At 38.5% G+C, this 23,277-nt stretch overlaps 1 protein-coding gene across 1 annotated transcript in view; it reads left to right on the top strand.

The window, feature by feature from the left end:
- Positions 1-23,277, top strand: part of Nab2 (Nuclear polyadenosine RNA-binding 2) — a 379,140-nt gene that overhangs the window by 284,922 nt on the left and 70,941 nt on the right. Inside the window, exon 13 of the mRNA XM_068384339.1 lies at positions 7,805-7,952. Within this exon, the coding sequence (XP_068240440.1) occupies positions 7,805-7,952 (148 nt within the window). The remainder of the gene's footprint in view (positions 1-7,804; positions 7,953-23,277) is intronic.

The raw sequence follows: 23,277 nt of genomic DNA, 5'->3' as shown, positions 1-23,277 counted from the left end.
TGATGATCATCCCACATGTCCACCAACTACTACTCATAGGGGCTTGGACCTGTACTATAGTTCTAAATGATGCTTATCACCATGCCCCAATTGTTCATCATTACTGCTCTTACCTAGGGTTTCAGCATGGGAAGATGGTGCACAGGATGTTTCAAAGCTAGCAAGATAGTGGTTAAACTCCTGCAGTTACAGGGAGCTCATGTCATAGCTCATTTAAATGACTTGCAGATTTGGGTAGAGACTAAAGAATTATGCCTTCATCTTCTTCGTTGACTAAAGCTTTTCCCGCTCTGCAGGGTCGCTATTTCTGGTAAGCCGTTTCCAATTTCTTCCGTCTCCGATGTCCTCCGCTGTGAGATCTTTATCCTCCATATCCACTGTTACACACTTCATCCATATTCTCTTTGGTCTCCTCCTCCTCCTACCCAGCATATCCATCTACAACAACCTCCTCCCAACATAAGAATTATGCCTCAAATACACAAATCAAGGCTAATTATAAGAAGCATGTTTCAGTGGCTAGATCTTTAATGAAATGTGGTGACTCCATTATAAGCCTAATAAAAGAATCTCAGCAAAGAATTCTAAGTAAGACTAGATTCTTTTTTTTTTTTTTTTTTTTCCAAATTGCTTCTCCAACCAGGAGCAACTAATGAAGATTTTGGGTTTTTCTTCAGTTAGCATCGATGGTTAACCCAGTGTTAAAGACCAGGTTGAAAAATCTCATGTTGGGTGTGAAGAGCATCACAGAAGGGGTTTCAAGACCTCGGGCACAGTTGCCCGGCCATGGTAAAGAATTCTCAGGTCATAGACAACAACAAATGCCTTTTTCATGTCGGTTCCATAGGTCCCTTCCCTGTTTCCATGATCCTTCTTACAGATGTATCCTGGTTGTGTTGGGGAGGTCATTTAAAGGTGACCTTTATGTTCAGTTTGCAACATTTCATATAAATGTGTTGGAACTGATGGTGGCCTTCCTAATGTTGAAGAGACTCAATTCAAGAAGGAACTTCCATATAAAGATTTTCATAGACGACGAGGTAGCTGCCAATTGCATAAGGAGGGTATCCTGCTCATGAATTCCCAATGCAGTGTCTCTTCCCATTGTAAAGTCTCTTAGTTCTTCTCACCATTCCATATGTCTGGTTCACTATCCAGACTGACATTCTGCTTATGAAATGGACCTTGAACCAGAATTCTTTTCATGAGATTCTAGTGTAGCTTCCAGATCCCGAATAGACCTGTTTGCAACCAAAGAAAACCACAAACTTCCACTATACATGGCTTGAATATGGATTCTTAAGCAGTGGCAAGAGATGCTCTTTGTCTGGATGGAATAGATGGTCATCAATCTATCTATTACATCCGACAAGTTTAATTTCAAGGGTTTGGAATATCCTTCGGAATTTTTTAGGGACAGCTGTCTTAATAGCTCCACTTTGGCCATACAGCCTGTGGTATCCACCACTTCAGTGTCTGAAACCAAGACTTCACCTGCATTGGTCTGCATGGCTGTATTAGAAAGTATGAAGTCTGATTATATTTGCTTTCTCCATTCTGATCCAGAACCTTCACGCTTGGATTTTCTCCCATATTTCGAGAAGGTTTTCTCAGCCCACAATGGGCCTTTTTTGGTTAGCAGCAGGAGGTCTTCATCCACAAGACAATACCAATCTGTGTGGAAAACTTGGATGGTTCTCCTCAGGAATAAGTCAGACATCAACGATATATCATACAAATTGTCAATAAGAGATCCTAGCAAACATGCATTGGATGTTGATTTAGACTCAGGTATGTTTCATAAAATCACCCAGCCATTTGCTTTGCATAGAGTCAACCATCACTAATTCCTAATGTCTCTTGATCTCTAGATAGGAGTTTTTGGCTGAAATATTCCTCGGTCTCCATCAAAGAACTTGGACAAAAGCCATATTTTTAATAGCTTTAGAATTAGGAGCAATAGTCAGTGAACTGGCTTCCTTTCAGAGGGTCCAGGATTTAATTACCATATCGTGGATCATCTAATCTTGACCTTGAACCTCCTCTTTCTAGTCAAAAACGAAAAGTCTCTTCAGACACAAGATCCACCTTACATTTCGGCTCTGAGTCGGGAGATAGTAACCTTATGGTGTCTACCTTAAAACTATAATTACAAAAATTCACGTCTTCAAAGGTAACATGTTTCAGAATGATAAGACCAACAAGTTCGTTTACACCGTCGCTGTCCATATTCTAATGACCTCTTTAAAAAGCTGATCCTGTCTCTATCTCTCAAAACCACATTGTGAGAAAAATGACTGCTTCACTAGCATTTAAATTAGTTTGTTTGGGATGCCTACAGGGTGTTCTTTGAGAAAAGGTCCTTTTCAGTCAGGTCCTTCAACAGAAGCATGACAGGCATCCAATGTTACCTGGAGACATTCTCTATGAGATGAGAGTCAGACATGTTAGTTTTTCTTCTCATCTATACAAACGTGTAGTAGTTGTATGTTATTGCTTGTTGTTAGACAGTTGTCCTTGATAGTTCATGAGTGTACCTAATTTATGCTCTGATACTAGTCCTTTGAGACCACACAACACATTAACCCCCAAAAAGGGATTTTGATAAAGGAATATATTTTTCTATTTTTTGGGAGGTGCTGTGTGGTATCCAAAACCCTCCCTCCTCCCTAGCCTCATGCACTAGAGCAAGACATTAGATTATGTGAAAATTGGTGCGAAGCTTGTCTTGTTCCTAGCTGTACCATGTATTCATTCAGCTATGCGATGATGACATAATAATGACATCACCCATAAGAGATGGTTTTCAGCATTGGAGAGGCTGTGTTTGAGTTCAAGAGAGCTTGAGTGATTGATCTCAAATGTCTCTCTTATACACACTGAGTCCATGCACTGCAGGTTGATACACTGGCCCTAGAGCAGGGGAGACAATATTTCTTTGGTATTTATGTCGTATTGGATTCCCTGTTCTAGCCTTTCAAAGGAAAGTCATTGGAGACTGCACAGCACCTCCACATACAGATTTTCTTTTGTCAAAATCCCTTTATTGGACCCCTCACCCTCTCACTTTTGACTGCTATTATCAGTAAGGTTTGTCTTTCAATCATATTACAAACAGTTTGTGCTTTATATTTATTTGATGATCTAGTATTTATTACAAATAGAGTTAACAATATGTTTGATCATTAAGAAATAAGTTCAAAAGAGTGTTTTATCCTTATCATAACCCGGTGATTAATGAAAGTCTTGTTTGGTGTGGGAATATAATTTTTTCATTGTACAGTATTCCTTCAAAACAACACAAATTTTGGCTGAAACGTTTGTGCATTGCTACTGCAAAATACATTTGGGCTGAAAACTAAACAGAAATGTTTGGTGATGCAAGAATAGGAGTATCTGGGAATGTTTGAAAAAAACCCAGTGGCCCTGTGTCTTCATTAGAACTGTGCTTCATGTAGATAATTGGTATACTCTATATTGCCAAAGCTTTTTCAGTTTCTTTTCTCAAGGAAGACATGAGGGTGCATTACAGTAAAAATAGAGGAAATTCATGACATAAATTTATACTTCAAAAGGTAGAGGTAAAACCACACACAAGGAAGCAAAAAACATTCTCACTATTATATAGAAGGATAAATGAGAAGTTGCCCTTGTCTTGACCGTTTACAACCACATGTTGGTCTGCAGTCAAAATGCTGGTCCCCACATATGTCTAATGGTCAAAAGCCAGAAATTATTGTTGATTATAACATAAGCATGAGATTAGTGTTGTGGTTGCCGATGTTGTAACGTCCCTGAGTGGGGGATGCTAGACTGGGGTTCGAGTCCCGCTCAAACTTGTTAGTTTCTTTGGTTGCTGCAACCTCACCATCCTTGTGAGCTACGGATGGGGGTTTGGGTGAGCCTATAGGTCTATATGCAGAGTCATCAGCAGCCATTGCCTGGCCCTCCTTGGTCCTAGCGTGGGTGGAGAGGGAGCTCGGGCGCTGATCGTATGTATATATGGTCAGTCTCGAGGACATTGTCCTACTTCGTAGGGCGATGTCACTGTCCCTTTCCTCTGCCATTCATGAGTGGCCTTTAAACCTTTAAATGTCCTCAGCAAACAATAAAATGATACTGTATAAAAAATTGATTTTCACTTAATTGATATTACTGTATTACAGTAGTTTCACATATATTTCATATGTTGGAAACCGTAAAGAAATTCTCACCACAAGACTTTGTTTCTGGATTAGTATGTCAACTTCTTTAGGAGAATGCCACAGAATCCTTGTACCTGGCCATTACTCAATTGCTGCAGATTCATTATGGTTTACTGGCCATCTCTCATGTTGAACAATGCAGGCACTACCAGTATCAAAGAAACAGTGAGTTCATAAAGCGTGTTTTGTATAAAAGTGTATATCATGATGTCAGTGATAACGCAAAGACATATTGCATTTTCAAGCTAGTCATGTGAAAAATATCATGCTTTTACTCAGATTTAGAAAGCTAGTCTCATATAGTATACACATGTTTAGTTCTATATATTATTAAAATGTTAGATTTATCTGTAATTAGTAAAATAAGAAAATTAGAATAGTTTCCGTGATACGTAGTTTATATATTTAATACCAGCCTTGATCTCTAATGTCTCAATAAAGAAGGACATACTGCCATAACTCCACAAAACAAATTAGGAATCTAAATAAACCACAACATAATAATAATCCCTAATTGGATAAATAAACTTGATATCGGGAGCACTTCCCACCATTCTTCCCAATGAGGGAATGTGGCATAAATGAAGAAAACCTTTTGCCCTAAAGCTTTGCAAGAGTTATAGAATGATTTTGTTAAAATCAAGCCCATATATTCTTAGAAACATCCTATAATTCACAAGTATGTTTAGCCAAAGCTAACAGAAAAAGCATTTTGGTTTTAACATCCTTGAAGGTCAGGCTAAAAACATTTCATCAAATACTGCAAAGCCACATCCAAATTTTAATGAACTGATCCAACAACTGGAGATTTTGTAATAGTAAAAGACTTAAACACATTCTCGATAATACTCAAAGAGGATAAATCCAGTGTAAGATGCCTGAGTATTCTCTTAAATTTGGACCTATAATCCTAAATGACAAATAGATTTTCTTATAAAACAGAAAACTTAAATACATAACAATATTGTCAAAACTTGCTCTGGTTACTAAAAGTATTCTGGATTTGCACCACTGAAAATACACATGCCATTGCCTTTTGTTATAAGTTATTGATAAATAATCTAGAGGGCTTCGTTTTTCTTTTCTCTGGGAGTGTGGTGGAGTCTCCATGTGGTTACCTGAAACACATGGGGCTTGTGTGAAATACTTGCGAAATAGAGTTTCTAAGAAAATTTGTCCCGTAAGGCAACCTTCTCTGGTTATATGATAACTTATACCATACATCTGTAAGCCATTCCTGTTAAGGCCAGTAGGGAGCTACCAATATCACCCCGCTGCTTTAAGAAATCTTACATTTTTGTTCCACCACCCAAATCATAGAGAATTGATTTGACCATTATTACAAGAAGTTACCTACCTTCCATGCCAAAGGATCTTGAACCAGGTAGCAAAAGACCTCCATCTTCTTGTTGAGGGTGGTTGCAAATATGTCTACATTTGGTTTCCTCACCAACTCCAAATTTTGTGACACACTAATGAATAGAGAGACCACTCTTTTGGAAACATTTAGTTTTCTTTCCACCATGTAGAACAATGACTCTGACCTCAGCCCCCCTGCTTCCAAATGTAGCCACTTTTATTGTGTTATCTGTAAAAACTGCCAAACACTTTCCTGCTATCAGTAACTCCTGAGCCCAAAGAATCTTGATTATTGCTAAACATTTCAAGCAGTTTATGTTAATGGGAAAAGCCCTTTTTTATGCATCCTATAATGCATCCATGGAGAAGAAAATATTTGGGACCTGACTTCCAACGAAATGTCTGGAGACAAACGAAGAGTGTTGTCTAAACATTTAACCAGTTCCAGCTGGTTCCTAAATGACAGAATACAATTCCCATTCAGATCTGAGATCCTGTCCCATTGACAGTTGAGATGAAACTAATTCAATAATTTTCAAATGAACCAACACCCTCTTCATCTGCCTGAAGCTCAGGGATGGATTAAGTTATCTTTTTCAGCAGAAAAGTCTGAAAAGGAACTGATGCTATGATCATCCCAAATACAGAATTCTCAATGATGGAAACAGTAGGCACTTTCTCAGATTGACCAGGACTTCAAGAAACTGTACCCTGCTAAATTTCATTAAGACAAATTCTGAGAAAATACCTTAAACCCTATATTCCTGTAAAGTTTGTTGGAACTGCTGTATTAATCTTTCAGTCCCACCTACTCACCAAAAAATTTGACATTCGAGGGACATTTTACTGGACATTTTATACACAAAAAGTATTAGAGATTAGACTTTTCAATTTTTTTTTATCATATGGCTGAATAAATTATCTTTCCATTGATGCATAATTTTTTTTTTCTATTTTCATAAATGTAAATGATTAAAGAGAAAAAAAGGACAGTAACTGAACATGAAGTATATTCAATGGTGCTGAAGGGAGAAGAAATATCCGAAAGTAAGATTCGTCAAATGGTTCTCAATTGGTTCATTCTAAGGGAGATATATGAGAAGTTTTTTTCAAGATCACATATGATTCTATATATCCCCTAAAAGTCTTTTCCCATTCTACTCAACCTTTTAAAAGCATTTTCCTTCGCTTTGATTCTGGCATAGAGAGTAACAAAAGTGGAGTAAATACTGTGAATTATAAGTTCACCCTTAGATCAGCATTTATCAGGATCAAGAAAACAAACAGGAGTTTTTATTTGTTGGTAAATATTTGTTATGGCCACTGCCATAAAATCCTCTCATATACTAATAGGTTGTTTAGGATCACACACCATATCTTTTCATATCTTAATACAGTAGGTCCTCTAGTTATGATGGTCTTGTCTAGTAATGTTTTGTGCATACATCTTATCTCCTTAGAAATAAGATGTCCTACTGTAATCTATTTTTTTCACTGTTACTTATAATTCTACACTATATTTATATCCAATTTTTTTTAGTTCTAATTTTACTCTACATTATATAAACGGAGGACCCAAGTACCACCTGTTGGTTTTATGGATACCACTTTCCCACTAACTAGGAAATGTGGTTAGTAATAAGAATTTTGATAATTGAATTTAATTTGATACTTGCTTGTTGGACACATTATGTCCCTCCGTCCTCACTTGAAATAGTTTGTGTTCACCTAGAGTTTTTAGTCAACTTTGATAGTACTGTATGAGATCACGAGTGCAAGGGGGTTCTTGGACTGTAGGGTGTAGGTTTGTTCTCTCAATATCAAAACAATAAATTTTATTAATAAAATTCTGCTTTGTTACTATTGGGTGACATGTTAAACTCAAATAGCTGGCACAAATGAATTTATTTATTTAATGATGCTGTACAAATTTGAGTTTGAAAATTTTTTGAAGCTGAGGTATAAAATAAGGGAGCACATTAGAACTAAAATATGAGACTAATGCAACTTGAGGATGAAGGGTTGCTACAAAGCCTTTAAAAATGATTTCATTCCATTTAAAATGGCTAATTATATATGCAGTCTTGTATTCACAGGGGAGTCTTAAGTGTTATCTTCTAATGAATGGTAAAGCATGAATAGAAATGTAAAGCTTTGTATCCATGAATCAAAGAGTTGTTTTAAATTGCACCGTTTTGTGTCGTTGAGTAGTAAGTGTTAATTTGTTACTTGTTTTGTAGGAGTATATTGAGGAAGTTGAAGAATGGGAAGAAATGGATGATGGTGTCAGTGATATCAATCAGGATATGGCTGTTGGAGATGTTTTAAGTGACAATGGTAAAATCAAACCGAAGAGTGCTATAACTGCCCCTACTTCTTCAGAAGAAGGTCAGTCATAATTGATTTTTTCTTGTTTACTTTATGTTGTTACATAGTAACACTTATGTATGTATTATACTGTTGAATTATAAATCTGTTAATATTAAGGGAAGTTTATTATGTGGTTATGTGCATGTATATATTAGTGCAGTGTATTGAAAATATAGTTTCAGAATGTTTTAATGATTTTGAGGTCTTCATTAAAAATATTTGAGACATGGACATTTAATATTTGCAGTGGTTTAGTGCATCGGTTATTAATGTGCTTATATGTAATGATATGGTGTAATTGCAATCTTTCGCTATGCTTATTTCCCATTGAATAAACTAATGTCATATTGGGATCTTTGTGAAAAATACCCTAATATGATAGCTCTCATAAATCTTGTTGGACATAAGGATAAAGTGTTTTTAGTCTTTAAGCTCCAATTCATCCTTGGGTAAGGTGTACTGCTAGGTTCTTTTAACCTACCAGCTGCCTTTTGTGAGACTCTAGAGCAGTGGTGGGCAACATTTTAAGCATCAAGAGCAACCTGTTGTTTGTTTTTCAAGACGAGCACAAGAAGCATTGTTTTTTGTAATAATTTTTAGATAGATTTATATAGTAGATTTTTAAGTACGAACACTAAAATGTTAGTATTAATGTGAATTTTGATATCAGATGTCATATTTTGTGTTGATGGAAACATGTAAATGTTAAGGAGGAACATGTTTCTTTGTAAGTTTCTTTATTTTATTATAAGAGACCTACTGTAAGCAGATCTGAGAATGAAGTATGTACAATAAGTTTATTCTGATTGAAAAAGTAATGATATATATCAGAAAAACACTTAAGTAATGTTGTTATGACTTTTTTAGCTAAAAATTTCATAGTTTAAATCCTTTAATATTTAAAGAAAGATAATATGAGTAAAATACAATTTGTACAGAAAATATGGGTGCTGTATATACAAATACAGTTGCTGATATCAGTAAATGATACAATTATGTAACATACATATGCAAGAAAAATATTTAAGTACAGTACTATACATATATAACAGAAGTATAATAATACTGCACCATTAACTGTAATTCTTTTATCAAAATAAAGTAGATAACAGAAATTTTATAAATAATTATTTAATCTAGTGAGAACTATAGCTTTGAATTTTATGTGCCTGTTTTTCAAAATAATTTTCTTTAGTGATTGACAATTCAAGTCTTAAACAGTGATGCAAATGTTAACATCTGCAACAAAATGGGTTTGAACATTTAAGATCTTTTTGTGTAGCTTTTCAAGTCTACAAATCTCTTCTGAAATTCTTAACTCATAGACTCAATACTTTTCATTGCATAATTTGGCAACTGATTAATAGAACATTCTTCTAATGTTTTCTACAATTCACGGATGTGGGGCAACTAATGACATTTTTATTTTGGAATGTCTTTACTATGTCATGTCACAAATCCTCTAGTTTCTTCCCTGCAAATCTAAGTTTAGCTGGTCCAAAATGTTAAATAATTGTCAGAAAAAAAGATGTATTTTGACATAAGAAAAATCTATTTTCGGGTGAGATAGCCGTTATCCTTCCTTGAATAGATTTAATCTTGTCTCGAAGGATAAGGGATAGGGTAGGAAATGTGGGCGAGAGAGCAGTTACAACTCCTGATCTCAAAGATGTGCTACTACTAACACGCTTCCTGTTGAACCATCCCAGGAGCAGCCATCGCATGATGCGAGGTCCCACGCGGAGAAATGGGAAGGGATAGAAAGTAACAGGCGGGCCATCAGGACGACATGGCTATCTCACCCAAAAATAGATTTTTTATATGTCAAAATCGGTTTTTTGTTCTCGAGGCATGTCGTCCTGATGGAAGTGTACCAGAGAATTATCATTCTCAGTTGTGGCTAGAAGAGTTTTAACCCTGTAACTCGATAGATATAAGTATACTTCGTACAGCATTGATACTATGGTACCGAACGATGTGAGTAAGCGAGAATTTTGTACAAAGGTAGGAACAAAGTAAATCAATAGCACAGTCCCACTCACTGTGAAGAACTTTGTTTCCAGTAGATGAAAAGACCGAAGTCAATAAAAGGAGGGTTAAAGAAATTTTGATACATTACATTTATTTCATATAGACAGCAGGTCCAAAGAAAGGAAACGCTAAAAGGAAAAGTCATCTTTTAATGTTTCCGAAAGTACATACATGTAGTAATAATAATACAAGATATAAGTATATACAGAAAACCTAAGTTCAGTCCCCAAATTATGAAATCGAGTAGTAAAACTGTAATACTCGTGACATAAGAAAATATAACCTGTAACTCGTTACAACATTAAAAGGGCATATGGAACTAAAGATCATAATCCCCTTGAACAATGTAGACTGACAAGTCCCAATTATCCAATCCAAATGAGTCCGTGCACAACACTCAAAGAAGCTGGTTTAATTACAATACCAGCGGCCACCACGAAATGTTTAATCTCTTCCAACTGATGTAGGTAATATTTGAAGAATACTCTTGAAGATTCCCATCTTGTGTAAGCCAGCAAAGGACATAGCTTGGAAGAAATTTAAGGAAGAGGCAACTTTTCTAGGGTCATGACCCGCTGGAATACTTTATGGGTCAGCCCTTCTGATGAAGTTGGTGAGTTTGCACCTTAGCTGTTTCAGAAAAAGGTCAGATCCTGTCAACTCCCCTTTAAAAAGTTGACCGCCTTTAAAGGCCCGGCTCTTGGATAGGTAGGCTTTAAGGCGCTCCACGGGGCAGAGAGAAGGGTCCTCCTGTAGTGGAACAATTTTCCAGGGCCCCCCAGCATTTTGTGTGAAGTCATTTTTTGCCAAGAATGCAGGATCTGGATAAAGGTTTACCTCTCCCAAATCCTAGAATTCAGTGAGGCCATCATCCCTTGAAAGGGCCACAATCTCACTAACTCTAGCACCAGAAGCCATAGCAAGCAAAAAGATAGACTTTTAAGTAAGATCCCTCTGAGAGACAGAGGTGTTATCTATCGAAGAGGCAAAGTGCAAGACTTTATCCAACGACCATGAAATAGCCTTGGGAGGAGCATTAGGTTTCAGTTAAGCACAAGCCTTTGGGATCTTATTGAATAGCTCGCTATTGAGTTCGATATCAAAAGCATACTCAATCAGTCTAGTTAGTGTCGACTTACGTGAGGCAATAGCTGTAGATGCTAGACCTTGATCATGTAGTGAAATAAAGAAAGAAATACAGAAGTCCATAGAAATAGAAGAGGGCTGATGACTTTTCACGAACGCAACCCATTTTTTACAGGAAGACAAATGCTGTCGTTTTGTAGTGTTATCCTTGTACTCTTCTATGAAGTCAATACTTTCCCTCGCAACTCAGAATTTTCTTTGAGCCGCGAGGGCGAGAAAATCATTAGCTGAAGAGTTTTTGTTATCCAAGAGGAAGCAAAGACAGCTGTCTGTTGAACAACCTGGGACAGCACTGGAGATGGTAGAGAGACCTAGAGGGGTTTGAGTTCCAGAACAAGAGGGTACCAATTGCTCTTGGGCCACTTGGGAGCCATCAGAGCTGCTGTTCCCTTGAAAGTCCGCAGTTTGTTCAGTACTTTCGGTAGAAGGTTGAATGGAGGAAATAGGTAGATGTGAGACCATTGGTTCCAATCCAGAGACATCGCATCCATTCCTGTCGCTTCTGGATCCAAGTTTGGTGCTACATATCAGGGAAGTTTTTTGTTGAAGCTCGTCACAATTAGACCAATTTGCAGTTCCAGGACTTAATCTAGAATGAAACAGAATTAGTTTACGTCCAGAGACGATTCTGTTTCCTGAGGCTTGGATCTTGACAGGGCGTCTGCCGTGACATTGAGAACCCCTTCGAGGTGAACTGCTGAAAGATGCCATTTCCTCCTTTTTGCTAAAGAGAGAATGGCTAGGATTACATGGTTGATCTGAGGAGATCTGGAGCACTGTCTGTTGACACAGTGCACTATTGTGTTGTTGCCGATGACCAATTTGACGTGTGATTTCATACTTTTCTTTTACTTTACAGTGGAACCTTATATACGATTGCCTTTACTTACGATTTTTCCAGCATCCGAAGTAAAATTTGATCAAATTCTCGTCTCGACACCCGCCGTCATGCTCCAACATCTAACGTAGACCATACGCGGTCGTAGTTTCTTGTTTACGCCGGTAGATAGTAGCATGTTGGAGGGATGCCAGTGAGCGTCACGTTGGTCAGTTCTCTGTTCTCGTGCGAATCGTGTGGTTGTACTCTGTTCGGTCCGTTATTAACAGTGCTTATTATCTTCCTTTTTTAATGTCTCATCATTTTTTATTTTACATATAATCATGGGTCTTAAGAAGCTTGGTATCAGTACAGGTATTAGTAGTGGTGAGAAAAGGAAAAAGGCAATGCTTTCATTAGAATTGAAGCAAGAAATTATAGAAAAACATGAGCGCGGTGTGCGTGTGATTGATCTGGCTAAACCATATGGCTGAAATATGTCCACGATCTCGACGATCATCAAGCAGAAAGCGGCCATTAAAGCAGTCAAACCAAGCAAAGAAAACTAAGATTGAAGTGAGTGAAAGTAATGAAAATAAAAAAAAAAATTAGTAAAATATAAGAATTAGATTAAAATAAATAAGCTAAGTTAGGTTAAAGTTCACGTAGTGTAAGTTAGAGTAAGTTACGGTACGTTATCGCAGTCACCATCTCTACCTCCTCGCCGACCGTCCGTCTCCTGCGTAGCAAAGCCTACACCTGCATTGGCCTGTCTCTAAGGTAAAGTGACAATAAAAACCCCTTTTTTATTTATTTCTTTATAATTATTCTTTTTTACATCTCTATTATATAATGCAATTGTATTATTGTTATGTGTAATTATGTGTAGTAATTTATTAAGCAGTTATCACAGGTTTTTGGGCTGTAAAACGAATTATACAAATTACAGTGTATTCTTATGGGAATATTTGCTCCAACATATGATCGTTTTAACATACGAACCAGTTCCCGGAACGAATTAAGATCGTATGTAGAGGTTCCACACTTTGATGGCTGCTCTTCCGGTCCCATACAGCAGGATAACCCCACTCTCTACAGGACCTCCGCTGTCGTTTTACCTTGTTCGTTCAGAGCATTTATTGTTTCAGATCATGTATTGTTCATTTACTGTTAAATCGTCACTGTTGTAAGATTTTTTAAATAAGAAAGTTTTCAGTTTCCTCTTGAAAGCCTTAATGTCTTCAATCATTCGAATGTTTCGTGGGAGCTTATTATATAGTCTTGGGGCTGCATATTTAAAGGCTCTGGAGCCTAAAGTAGACATATATTTAGGTTCCAAGTTTGAAGCCATCCGTAACCATTCTCGTGTTGACACGATTTATTGGCAATATGTAGCAATTCTCTTAAGTATTTTGGACGACCAGTTCTGATAACTTGGTGGGTTATTGTACATGTTTTTATTTCAATTCTCGCTTTAATCAGCAGCCAGTGTAAATCGATTAGTATAGGGGTGACCTTTTTCTAGGTGGGACACCTTTATCAGTCTTGCTTCTCTGTTTATTATATTTTGTAATTTCTTAAGTTGCACTTTTGGTAAATTGTAATAGACAGAGTTGCAGTAGTCAATCCTGGTAATAACAGTTTATCACAAGTTTCTGTACAGAATTTTTGTCCAAGTACTTTTTTATAAATGCAATATTTCTTAGGTGATAACCAGCAGTTTTTCTTACATTATTTATTTGGGCATTTAGAGACAGGTTACAGTCAAGAAATACACCTAGATCTCGAACTTTACTCGATATCGGCACCGAGTCATTATTTATGTTCATTTGAATATCACCCAAAGTTTCTCATGCTGTTTCTCTTACCCACCACCATGAATTCAGTTTTGTTCTCATTTAATTTTAGTTTTTTTTAATGTCATCAATTCTCTAACACTATCAAGGATTCGGTTCAGAGTTTCAGTAGTGTCATCTATATCATTCATGGAGAAGTAAAATTGTGTGTTATCTGCATTTAGTTTGAACTTCACGCCATGCCTTTGTAGTATTTTTGATAGTCCAATAGTATAGATGCAGAATAAGATTGGGCCAAGTACACTCCCCTGGAGTACCCCTCTGTTTAAGGGTTCATATGATGAATAAGAGTTTCTAATTTGTACACAGTAATTTCTACCAACTAAGTAGTCTTTTAGGTATTCGAAAGCTTGATCTTCAACGCCAATGGACCGTAGATTATTTAGTAGCAGTTCATGCACAACTGTGTCAAAAGCAGCACTGAGATCGAACAGTATTAAAATACTACATTTATTATCATCCATCATTTCCAGCATATCATTTACAACAGAGCAGATGGCTGTCTCCGTAGAGTATAGTTTTCTGTAAACTGATTGGTTGTCAGGCAAAGCTTCTATTATTTCTAAGTGACAAGTTGTTCAAGAATTACATATTCAAGCACTTTTGAAACAAAGGATAGATTTGAAATAGGTCTATATAAGCTTAATTCCGGGTAGTCCAGTGCGTTTTTCAGAACTGGTGTGACTATAGCCATTTTCTCAGAATTAGGAAACTTACATTCATCAATGCTTGCATTTGCTATTCCCACTATTATTTCGGCTAGACTAGAAAAGTTTCTCTCTCTAATTACTTCAGATATTGGCATAGGATCGATCGCGCAGTTTGTTTTCTTTGCTCTCTTGATAATTCTGGTAATGTCATTTTGTGTTATATTGTTAAATCGTATTAATTTTGTCTATGTGCTTGATGTATTATTAATCTGATGTTGAGTATTTACAAATGACCTGGTTGTATTTTCAATTTAGTTTTTAAAGAATACAAGAAAATTATTTGCTAGTTCCTGGTCACTGCATCCATCAGGTAGCTTCTTTTCTTTTACATTTCCCATTATACAATTTAGGAGACGTTATAACTTATTTATGTCTGTTGCTGCTTCAAGGATCTTTCTCTTATAATATTAACTTTTTTCCTTCTTAGTAGGTAGTTATATTGACACGCAGCAGTTTTGTATTCTACCCAAGTACTTTCAGTTTATAACCTATTCCACTTTCTTTCTTTATGTCTTTTTTCCCTCTTTTTTACCAGTCTCTCCATCAAACCAAGGAGATTGGTGCTTTACAGTTATAGTCTTTTCCATTGGTGGGCACATGGTATCATATTCACTTTTACTCACTTTATTATAAGTAGTCGTAAGACAGTTAGCGCACTTAGCTCCTAACAGACGTTGGTCACCATGATCACAGGGAATGTTGATAGCATCATTTATTTTCTTTGTAACTTCTTTAATAAATACGGTAGGGGATAAAGTTGATTTATGTCTAAAGTTTATTTTCTTTACTAATGCATGTTTCTGTAAAGGTAGATTAAACGTAATAAGTTTGTGTACTGGGGAGATAGTACATTTTTCTTCAACTTTTATATCAGGTACAATATTCATGTCATCACTTGAAACTAAGTCTAACGTATGCCCAGTTAAAGTAGTTGTACAGTCAATATTAATCACTAGTCGATATGATTCTAGTAACTCACTAAATGCCAAAGCATCAGGATTTGATGCGTCATCCATCCAAAAATTGAAGTCTCCACAGATAACTCATTCATTTTTATCCATGATAATCATCTCAATGAGAGCACCGAATTCTTCAAAAAAGATGCTAATGTTTGTTCTAAGAGGTTTGTAGATTGTTACAAAGGATATTTTTCTGTTTTTTGGCGTAAAGTTTATTTCTATATATTCAAAGCTTGTTACACTAATTCTTTTCAACATTTTGAGATTTTAGTAACTTTTATGAATAAAGAGCGACACCCCCACCAGACCTACCTCCTCTTGGTATGTGAAAGAAGGCATGTGTGGGGGCATCATTTCAGTGATCTTTGCCTTGTCCAATTTATTTAACCATGTTTCAGGTAAAGCTAGCATATCCAAATTTTTCTCGTTTATCAATTCTACAATTTGAATAGTCTTATTACCTACAGATTGTGTATTTACATAGCCAAAGTTTATGACATCCCTAGTAACCATGCTCAGTGTTTTCCGCAAGTATTTTCAATTCCAAGTCGTAAGCTTTGCAGTCTCTAGAATTTACTGTGTGGTCACTCCTTGCTGGAATGCTTTCCTGAACATTTCCCGCAGACTTTATCATCATTCTTAGACTTGCAATCTTTTTCAAGATGCCCATACCTCCTACAGTGGTAGCAGATGATCACGTGGTACCTATCACATATGTTGTAAATACCCCATCGTAACGAAACTTTGTCCCCATTATCATGAATAGCTCTCCGAACTTCAGGATCCCATTTCAACGCGTAGTGGGTGGTCCCCTCCGAGGCATTTTTCTTCAGGACTACACTTATCTTCTCTTCTATATTTTGGATTTGGTCCAGGCAGCGATTTCTTTAAATCAAGGCATTTACTACATCATCTTCATCAGTGTACACATTGCATATCATTATTTTTGGTTTTAGTTTTCCGATTTTTCTCGTTTCAGTGTCAGCCACCAATGTCTGAATTTTGTTTGCAGCCTCTTCTCTGATCATATTGTTTTGTAAAGTTTGCAACAACATTTCCATTCGTAGTTGACCTTGTGTTATGTATAGGAATGTCTTTAAGTGCTTGTTCAACCTCACGTTTTCTTTCAGTAATTTTAGTTGTATTAGTCGATTTAATTATCAACAGATTTTTTATCCTTAACTTTGTCAGCAAATGTCGGTTTCTCCGGTTTTGGGTTGATCAATATTTGAAGTGTTGCTTCATTTGATTCCATATTCATGGCAAGAATGTCAACTTTCTCAGTGAGGTCGGTAGTCTGGTTAGAATTTGCTGCATCTGCGCTAAGGTCCGCAAGTTTGTTTTCTAAGTCATCTATTTTTGCATCTAGTTCATTCAGGGCCAGATCTCTCATGTTCACATCTTCCTTTAATTTTGATATTAATAAATTGTTTTGTCTTGCTTCACGTTTACAGTGTGGGCATTACCAATCTAGGTTATTCCGTTCATAATCAGCGGAGTCTATTACATTCACATCATAACCATTTTTTCCGTTCTCCCTCCGTGTTATTACATATGAGGCAGTAATAGTTGAGAGCAGACATAGTGTACTGTTTCTTATCAATTAGGTTTCTCCATAAGACTGCCTAATATCTTTTCAATGATATTTTAAGCAAGAAACTGAAAGCTAAAACACTACTCAGGGCGTGTATAACGGAGCTCTGCACAACACGTCCACACTCTAGCACACTCACTATGTTGATGTGGTCCATCTTTAGGCATAGTCTCTTCAGAGTCAGAAACATTACCATAGCCTCCAGAACATTGATGTGAAACTTCTGAAATGCGATCAACCATTGACCCTTCAATTTCTTGGAAGAGGAGTGACCTCCCCAACCTTGTTCTGAGGTGTCCATGTGAACAGTCACAGAACGAGTATGGTACAGAAGAGGGACGTTGTTCGATAGACTCTTGGCAGTGGACCACAGCTTGAGCTGCTTCCTCAGTAAGGGTGGGGTTTTGTGGCGATGATCTCTCCAAATATTGGATGCCTTTCTTCTCCAGACTCTGTTGGCATTTTTGAACCTTGCTTTCAGGATAGGGTCTGTCGAAACAGCGAACTGTAATGACCCCAAGACCATTTCTTGTCGTTTGGTGAGTACTTTTGAACAAAGTAGGCACCTGACCGAGTTTGCGATTTCCTTTCTCTTGTGTAATGGTAGAGAGAGGGTGTGTGACTGTTGGTTCTAGTGAAGTGCTAGCCACTGGAATTTCCAAGCTGGAGATAGCCTGGACTTCTCGAGGTTGATTTGGAAGCCCAGAGATTGTAGGAAGTTTATGATCTCTTGGGCTGTTTGAAGATATTTTGTCCAGGTATGCCATCACCTGAATTCCTCTGTTCCGAAGTTGTTGGACATTGGCCTCGAATAGTTTCATGAAAATCCTTGGAGCTATACTGAGCCCGAAGGGCATAGTTCTAAATACATAGGCCTTTCTTGCCAATCTGAAACCAAGGTAGGGAAGGTAATGCTGACCAATTGGAAGATGCCAATAGGCGTTTGTAAGATCTTTGGAGACAGTGTAGGCCCCCTGGGATAGTAGGGTCCATATTTGCGAGATAGTCAGCATCTGAAACTTGTCGTTCAGAATGAATGCGTCTAGTAGGGACAAGTCCAGAATAGTTCGAAAAGTGATCGAATCTTTCTTGGGCACGCAGAATAGCCGGCCTTGAAAGTTCATGGATTTTGTGCAACGGATGATTCCCTTCTGGAGAAGGTCCTGAACGTAATCCTCCAAAAAAAGAGGATGTGGGTTGAAAGAACCTTCTGAACTGGGGTGGTTTGTGTCTCCATTTCCAGCCTAGTCCTTTTGAGACTATGCTGTGATCCCAGGGATCGAACTCCCATTTATCCCTGAACAGGTGAAGTTGTCCCCCTACCAGAAGCTACTCGTTACGAAGGACCTGCAACTTTAGACGTCTTGTCTCTACTACCTTGGCCACTAGTTCAACCACCTCTTCCAGACCTTTTCCTGTTACCGGAGCTGTGCCTATGAGCTTTGGCAGGGTGAAACATGGTGGTAGCTCTCTCGTACACTGGATTGAAAGCTGGAGACCGTGAAACGTACTCTGGGGAACCGTGTACACAGTCTGAGGAATGGTGGCAACTGAGGCTGGTGTGACTTCTGGGCTTATAGCCCTTGGGTTGAGGTTCTTCATTGGGGGTAAATTGTCATTTAGAGGAAATACCCCACATGTCAATAAGGCTCTTATTCTCCTGAGCCACTTTGTCCATAACTTCTTTAACCAGCTTCTCAGGGAAGAGATCCTTCCCCCAGATGTTGAAGTCGATTAGTTTTCTTGGTTCATGTCTGATTGTAGCAGCAGCTAGGACGTGTTCTCTACATGCTCTTCTGGCTAGGACTAAAGCATGGAGATCCCTATGAAACATGATTAGGTGAGCTGTAGCCAAGACAAGGAAGAGGTCAGATTTGGAATAGTTTCCAATAAGCATCTCAAGATACTATTGGAGGGATAAAGAGGCAGAAAGTCTCTTTTTAGCTTCCAGTTCTCCCTTCAATTGAGATTCGTGAATCCTAGGCAGTTTCTCATTAAACTGTTTGCCTCCAATGTCTTTATCTAGTTTTCCAAGAGTGAATGTATGTTAGATGTCCTCCCAATTGTTTGAATTGTAAAGAAGGGCTAGAGAGACAGGTTTACATTCTTTTAGCACTGGAAAGGGTTTGTTCTCCCTTACTGCTTTCAATATGGCCTCTAAGCTTTTAGAGGCAAAAGGGAAGACAGTATCCTTGGGTGGCCTGTTTCCTGACAAAGGCAGAAAGTTGGGTATTTGTGAATTCAGCCGTCTTCAACTCCCTAATCAAAAGGGACTGAGCCTTTCTATGATCCAGAATGATTGCTTCCTTAGGAATTGTATCATCCCGAATTAAGCCTTACGTAACAGTAAGGATAGCTATCGATCTATGGAAAAAATTCCAAGTCCGAAAGTGGCTTGAAACCCAAACCATCCTCAATATGAAGGAACCCTTTTGGTTAAGGCCATATTCTCAGCATAGTGCTAAGGGTTCTTAACTGTGCATTCTGGTTGGCTTGAAGCTGGGGTAACCTTAGAAGCAGGTGCTTGTTGTAAAGCTTCTATCCTCGCTGTTAGATCTGCTTGAGAATGTTCATATTCAGTGGTTAAAGTTTCCATGAAAGCTTTCATGGCTGCCATTAGTTCTAAATTACTGGGTAGTGAAGGTTTGTCTAGTATCAGAACCGGGGTGGAGGTAGAAGCAGGGGCTTGGGTAGAAAGTAAAGAGGCATTGGGAGCTGCACTCACCTGATGTACATCCAGTAACTCTTCTGAGGCTTCCCTGGTCAGCAGGATCCTCTCCTTCTCTGATGAAATAGAAAAAGTAATAGACATGTCATCCGTGTCCAGGCTCATGACTTGCAGTACGTCTTGGACTTCATCATCTGCTGGTATCGGGGTCAGGAGTTGGACCGTCGGTAACTGGTGACCAAAAGCGGAGGACACCTCAGCCTTGGGAAAGAGGAGGTCCTTCAGTTTCGGAAAAGGAAGATAAGGGGCACGTTGTTGAGAGCTCTTCTGGAAGCCTCTTACCCAGTGTCTGAGCGTCTTCCGACTTCGATCTCGGACATCCAGGGAGACGTCAGTGGCATAGAAGTCGGTTAGAGGTAGATCCATGCAAACCTTGTAGTCAGTAAGGTCCCAGATTGTAGTGAATCCCTTGGAAAAATGGCAACTTTCATGTTTCCGGCAGGTCTTGTTGCCACAGGGTAACTTGAATCGCCTGGTACAGGTGACCGTAGAACACTCCATGTCATCAGCAACCTGTAAAGATAAGAAATGTAAATGAGTACCGCATCAATAAGATATATCTTCTTAAAATTAGGAAAAAAACAAATTTTTATGTATCCTATCTTATATAAGCCTACACCTAAAGAATGGGTAACTCTAAAATATAATAGAACATATGCCAAAGAGCTCAGAAATCTGGACTGATTTATGAAGCAAAACATAATGACGGTGTGGTAGGAATATGGAGGAAAGGATCACATCAAAGGAACACCAGATCCTCCAGATTAGGTCTATCAGAACAGCTTGAGAAGGCAAGTTCACTCATCGTACTGCCTAGACCAGCAACAGCTGCCCTCGAGGTTGTAGCGGCTGGGAGATGGTAACTATTTCTAGTAGCCAGAACATAACGACCTGTCAATACCCCTGGTATGTAGACACACGGCTGCAGACGCATTGTAAAGTCAACAGGGGGAGAGTGGACAATCCCAAGGGAAGGGTCCACTCTCAGGGGAAGTACAGGAGGGAAAGACAGATAATTAGAGAACAAGCCAGAACCTGATCATTATCATTAACTTACATGAATGTGGGGTGCGGCCCATAAGATAATGAGCCGTACACGAAGGCTAGGACACTAAGAATTAAAAATTCAAAGGGTGTCCTGATAACCAGGCAGGATTCAATCGACTAACTCCAGAGGACAACGTTCCTCAGATGTGGGATAGGAAAGAACAGATGATTAGTCTAAGGCTGCAGCTGAGGCGGCAGAGGGGGTGACCCATGGTCAACACAGCCAGTGCTAGAAGAACTCAAGCTGACAAGACAGGAAGCAGAGACAGAAGGTAGCACCTCTGCCTAGATAGGCTAACCAGGCAAGGGAGTAAAGACTCCAGAGCAAGAGGGATATAGCACAGGAAATGAGGCTGCAGATATAAGACAAGCACTGCTAAGGTGGCAGAGGAGTGATCCAAGGGGTACCAACTCTGTGCCTAGATAGGGTTAGGACAGGGCAGAACTATGTAGGCAAGTCTAGCCTCCTAGCGGGTGAGGGAAATCTCAAAAGTCAAGGTGAGATGACTAAACAAGAGGAACATAGTTCTGGCCTAGATAGGGTTAGGCCATGAGAGAACGGTGTAGACAAGCTTAGCCCTCGAGCCGGTGAAGGAAAGCTCAAACGCTAGGGTGAGAGGACTAGTCAAGAGGAACCTAGTTCTGGTACAGTCAGGATATGGCCTAACTAGGAAGGGGAAGGGGCAGAGAAACACCCCAAGGATGGACTCTAATGCAGCAGAGAGATTTCAACTTGGAAGAAGAAAATCTCTTCTACCTAGTCCAGGAAAGATAGCCTGCAAGTTGGAAAACTAACAGGCACAAGGAAAGGGGAAGGAGGGGTGGTGATGAGAGACTCAGAAAATGGTGAGCCAGCATGTCAGGAAGTCCCAACAGCCACATGGAACAACAGTAGTGTCCCAGAGGGGTTGCCGTGATAGGGCACAGAGGACTAGTCCTCACAACCAGGCATAGCCTACCAAAGACTAAGAGAGAAGCCTAATGATGATTAAGGCAACACAAGGAGGTCTACTAGTCGGCATCAGAACTGGGGTAAGGTGTTTTAATGGGCAGACATAAGTAGACAGGGAACAGGATCCCGAGACCTGTGCCGCCTCGCCAAACATATAGGCTAAGTGGAAAGTGAAAAGCAGTCGCCTCAGGGTAACTGAGAACATTATCCAACTCCCAAAAGGACCTTCAAGACCTCAGCTTCCTGTCGTGACGAATGGGAGGATAGACGGCCTCACCCAACCTGTAAGGTTTGGTTAAAGAAGGGAGTGGTGCACTATACTCTATTTTTTATAGCGGTGCATATTTGCACTAGACTCACAGGGATGCCCTTTTAGCTCGGAAAGTTTCCTGATACCTGATTGGTCGGAAGTATTTTTGTCCGAACACCTTCATTGTTCTCGAATGATTACCAAGTAATGTGAATCGAAACTTATTTACTAACCTATATTTCTCCATCATATATATGTTTTGTCAATAAACAATGTGAAAGAATAAATATATTATAAAGAATCGTCTTGGTAAGTCTAAATTTAATAACACCATCCGCCGAAGTCAACGACAGCAGCTTGTTTTCGGATGCACGCTTTGTAATTTTGTAATTTTTCACATATTTTAACACAAATTGGAATAGATTACACTCAGCATAAGTTAAACATGTTATTATAAACTTTCTTTGAATACCAGAATTTACCAAAAACATGGAATTAATAAAACCCGATATTTGTGAAAATTTATAGGGAGGTAAAAGAACAGCCTGTAGCGGCCTGGCGGAAAAACGATCCCTTCTGACTCGTAGACGCAGTTTGTTTTTTTCTTCCGTAATATAGTTCGGCCTATTCCTTTCAGTTTAAATAGTCTTACATTGTTTCTCTTCGTATTATTTTGCTTAGTATTTTCCCACATTCCTGTTCCTCACCTAATATCTATTTTCCCCGATATCCCTTCTTTCATAAATGGGATATCCGCACTACGATTCCTTATTTCTTATCCTCTGTCGAAAGTGATGGCTTGAAGGGAAGCGCGTGCTAGTCTCATTAAAATAGTGTAGAGGCGGGAATAAAAAAAATACTATGCTTAATATCAGGTTTACAAAATAGGTTATACTTGCTACACAGCATAAAATTTATGTTGTTATTATTATTTACATACTTACTGACGTAAGATGCAAAACATAAGGAATCGTAGTGCGGATATCACATAGGCCTATATGAAAGAAGGGATATCGGGGAAAATAGATAGATATTCGGTGAGCCTTACCTTACCTTGCCTTATTTTTTGTTTGGGTTCCCCCAGGTCCCTCAGTGTGAGGCACCTCGTATATCCACCAGAGAGTTGCTAATACATCTTCCGGTGTATTTTGCATCTTCCAGTCTTGGATGGTCTGGGATGCATCTTAGGTATTTATCGAGCTTATTTTTAAACGCATCTACGCTCACTCCTGATATGTTTCTTAGATGAGCTG

Source organism: Palaemon carinicauda, chromosome 1 (genome assembly GCF_036898095.1).
Source record: "Palaemon carinicauda isolate YSFRI2023 chromosome 1, ASM3689809v2, whole genome shotgun sequence".
NCBI lineage: Eukaryota > Metazoa > Arthropoda > Malacostraca > Decapoda > Palaemonidae > Palaemon > Palaemon carinicauda.
The sequence above is the reverse complement of the archived record's forward strand: the minus strand, read 5'-3'. Positions and strand labels throughout refer to the sequence as shown.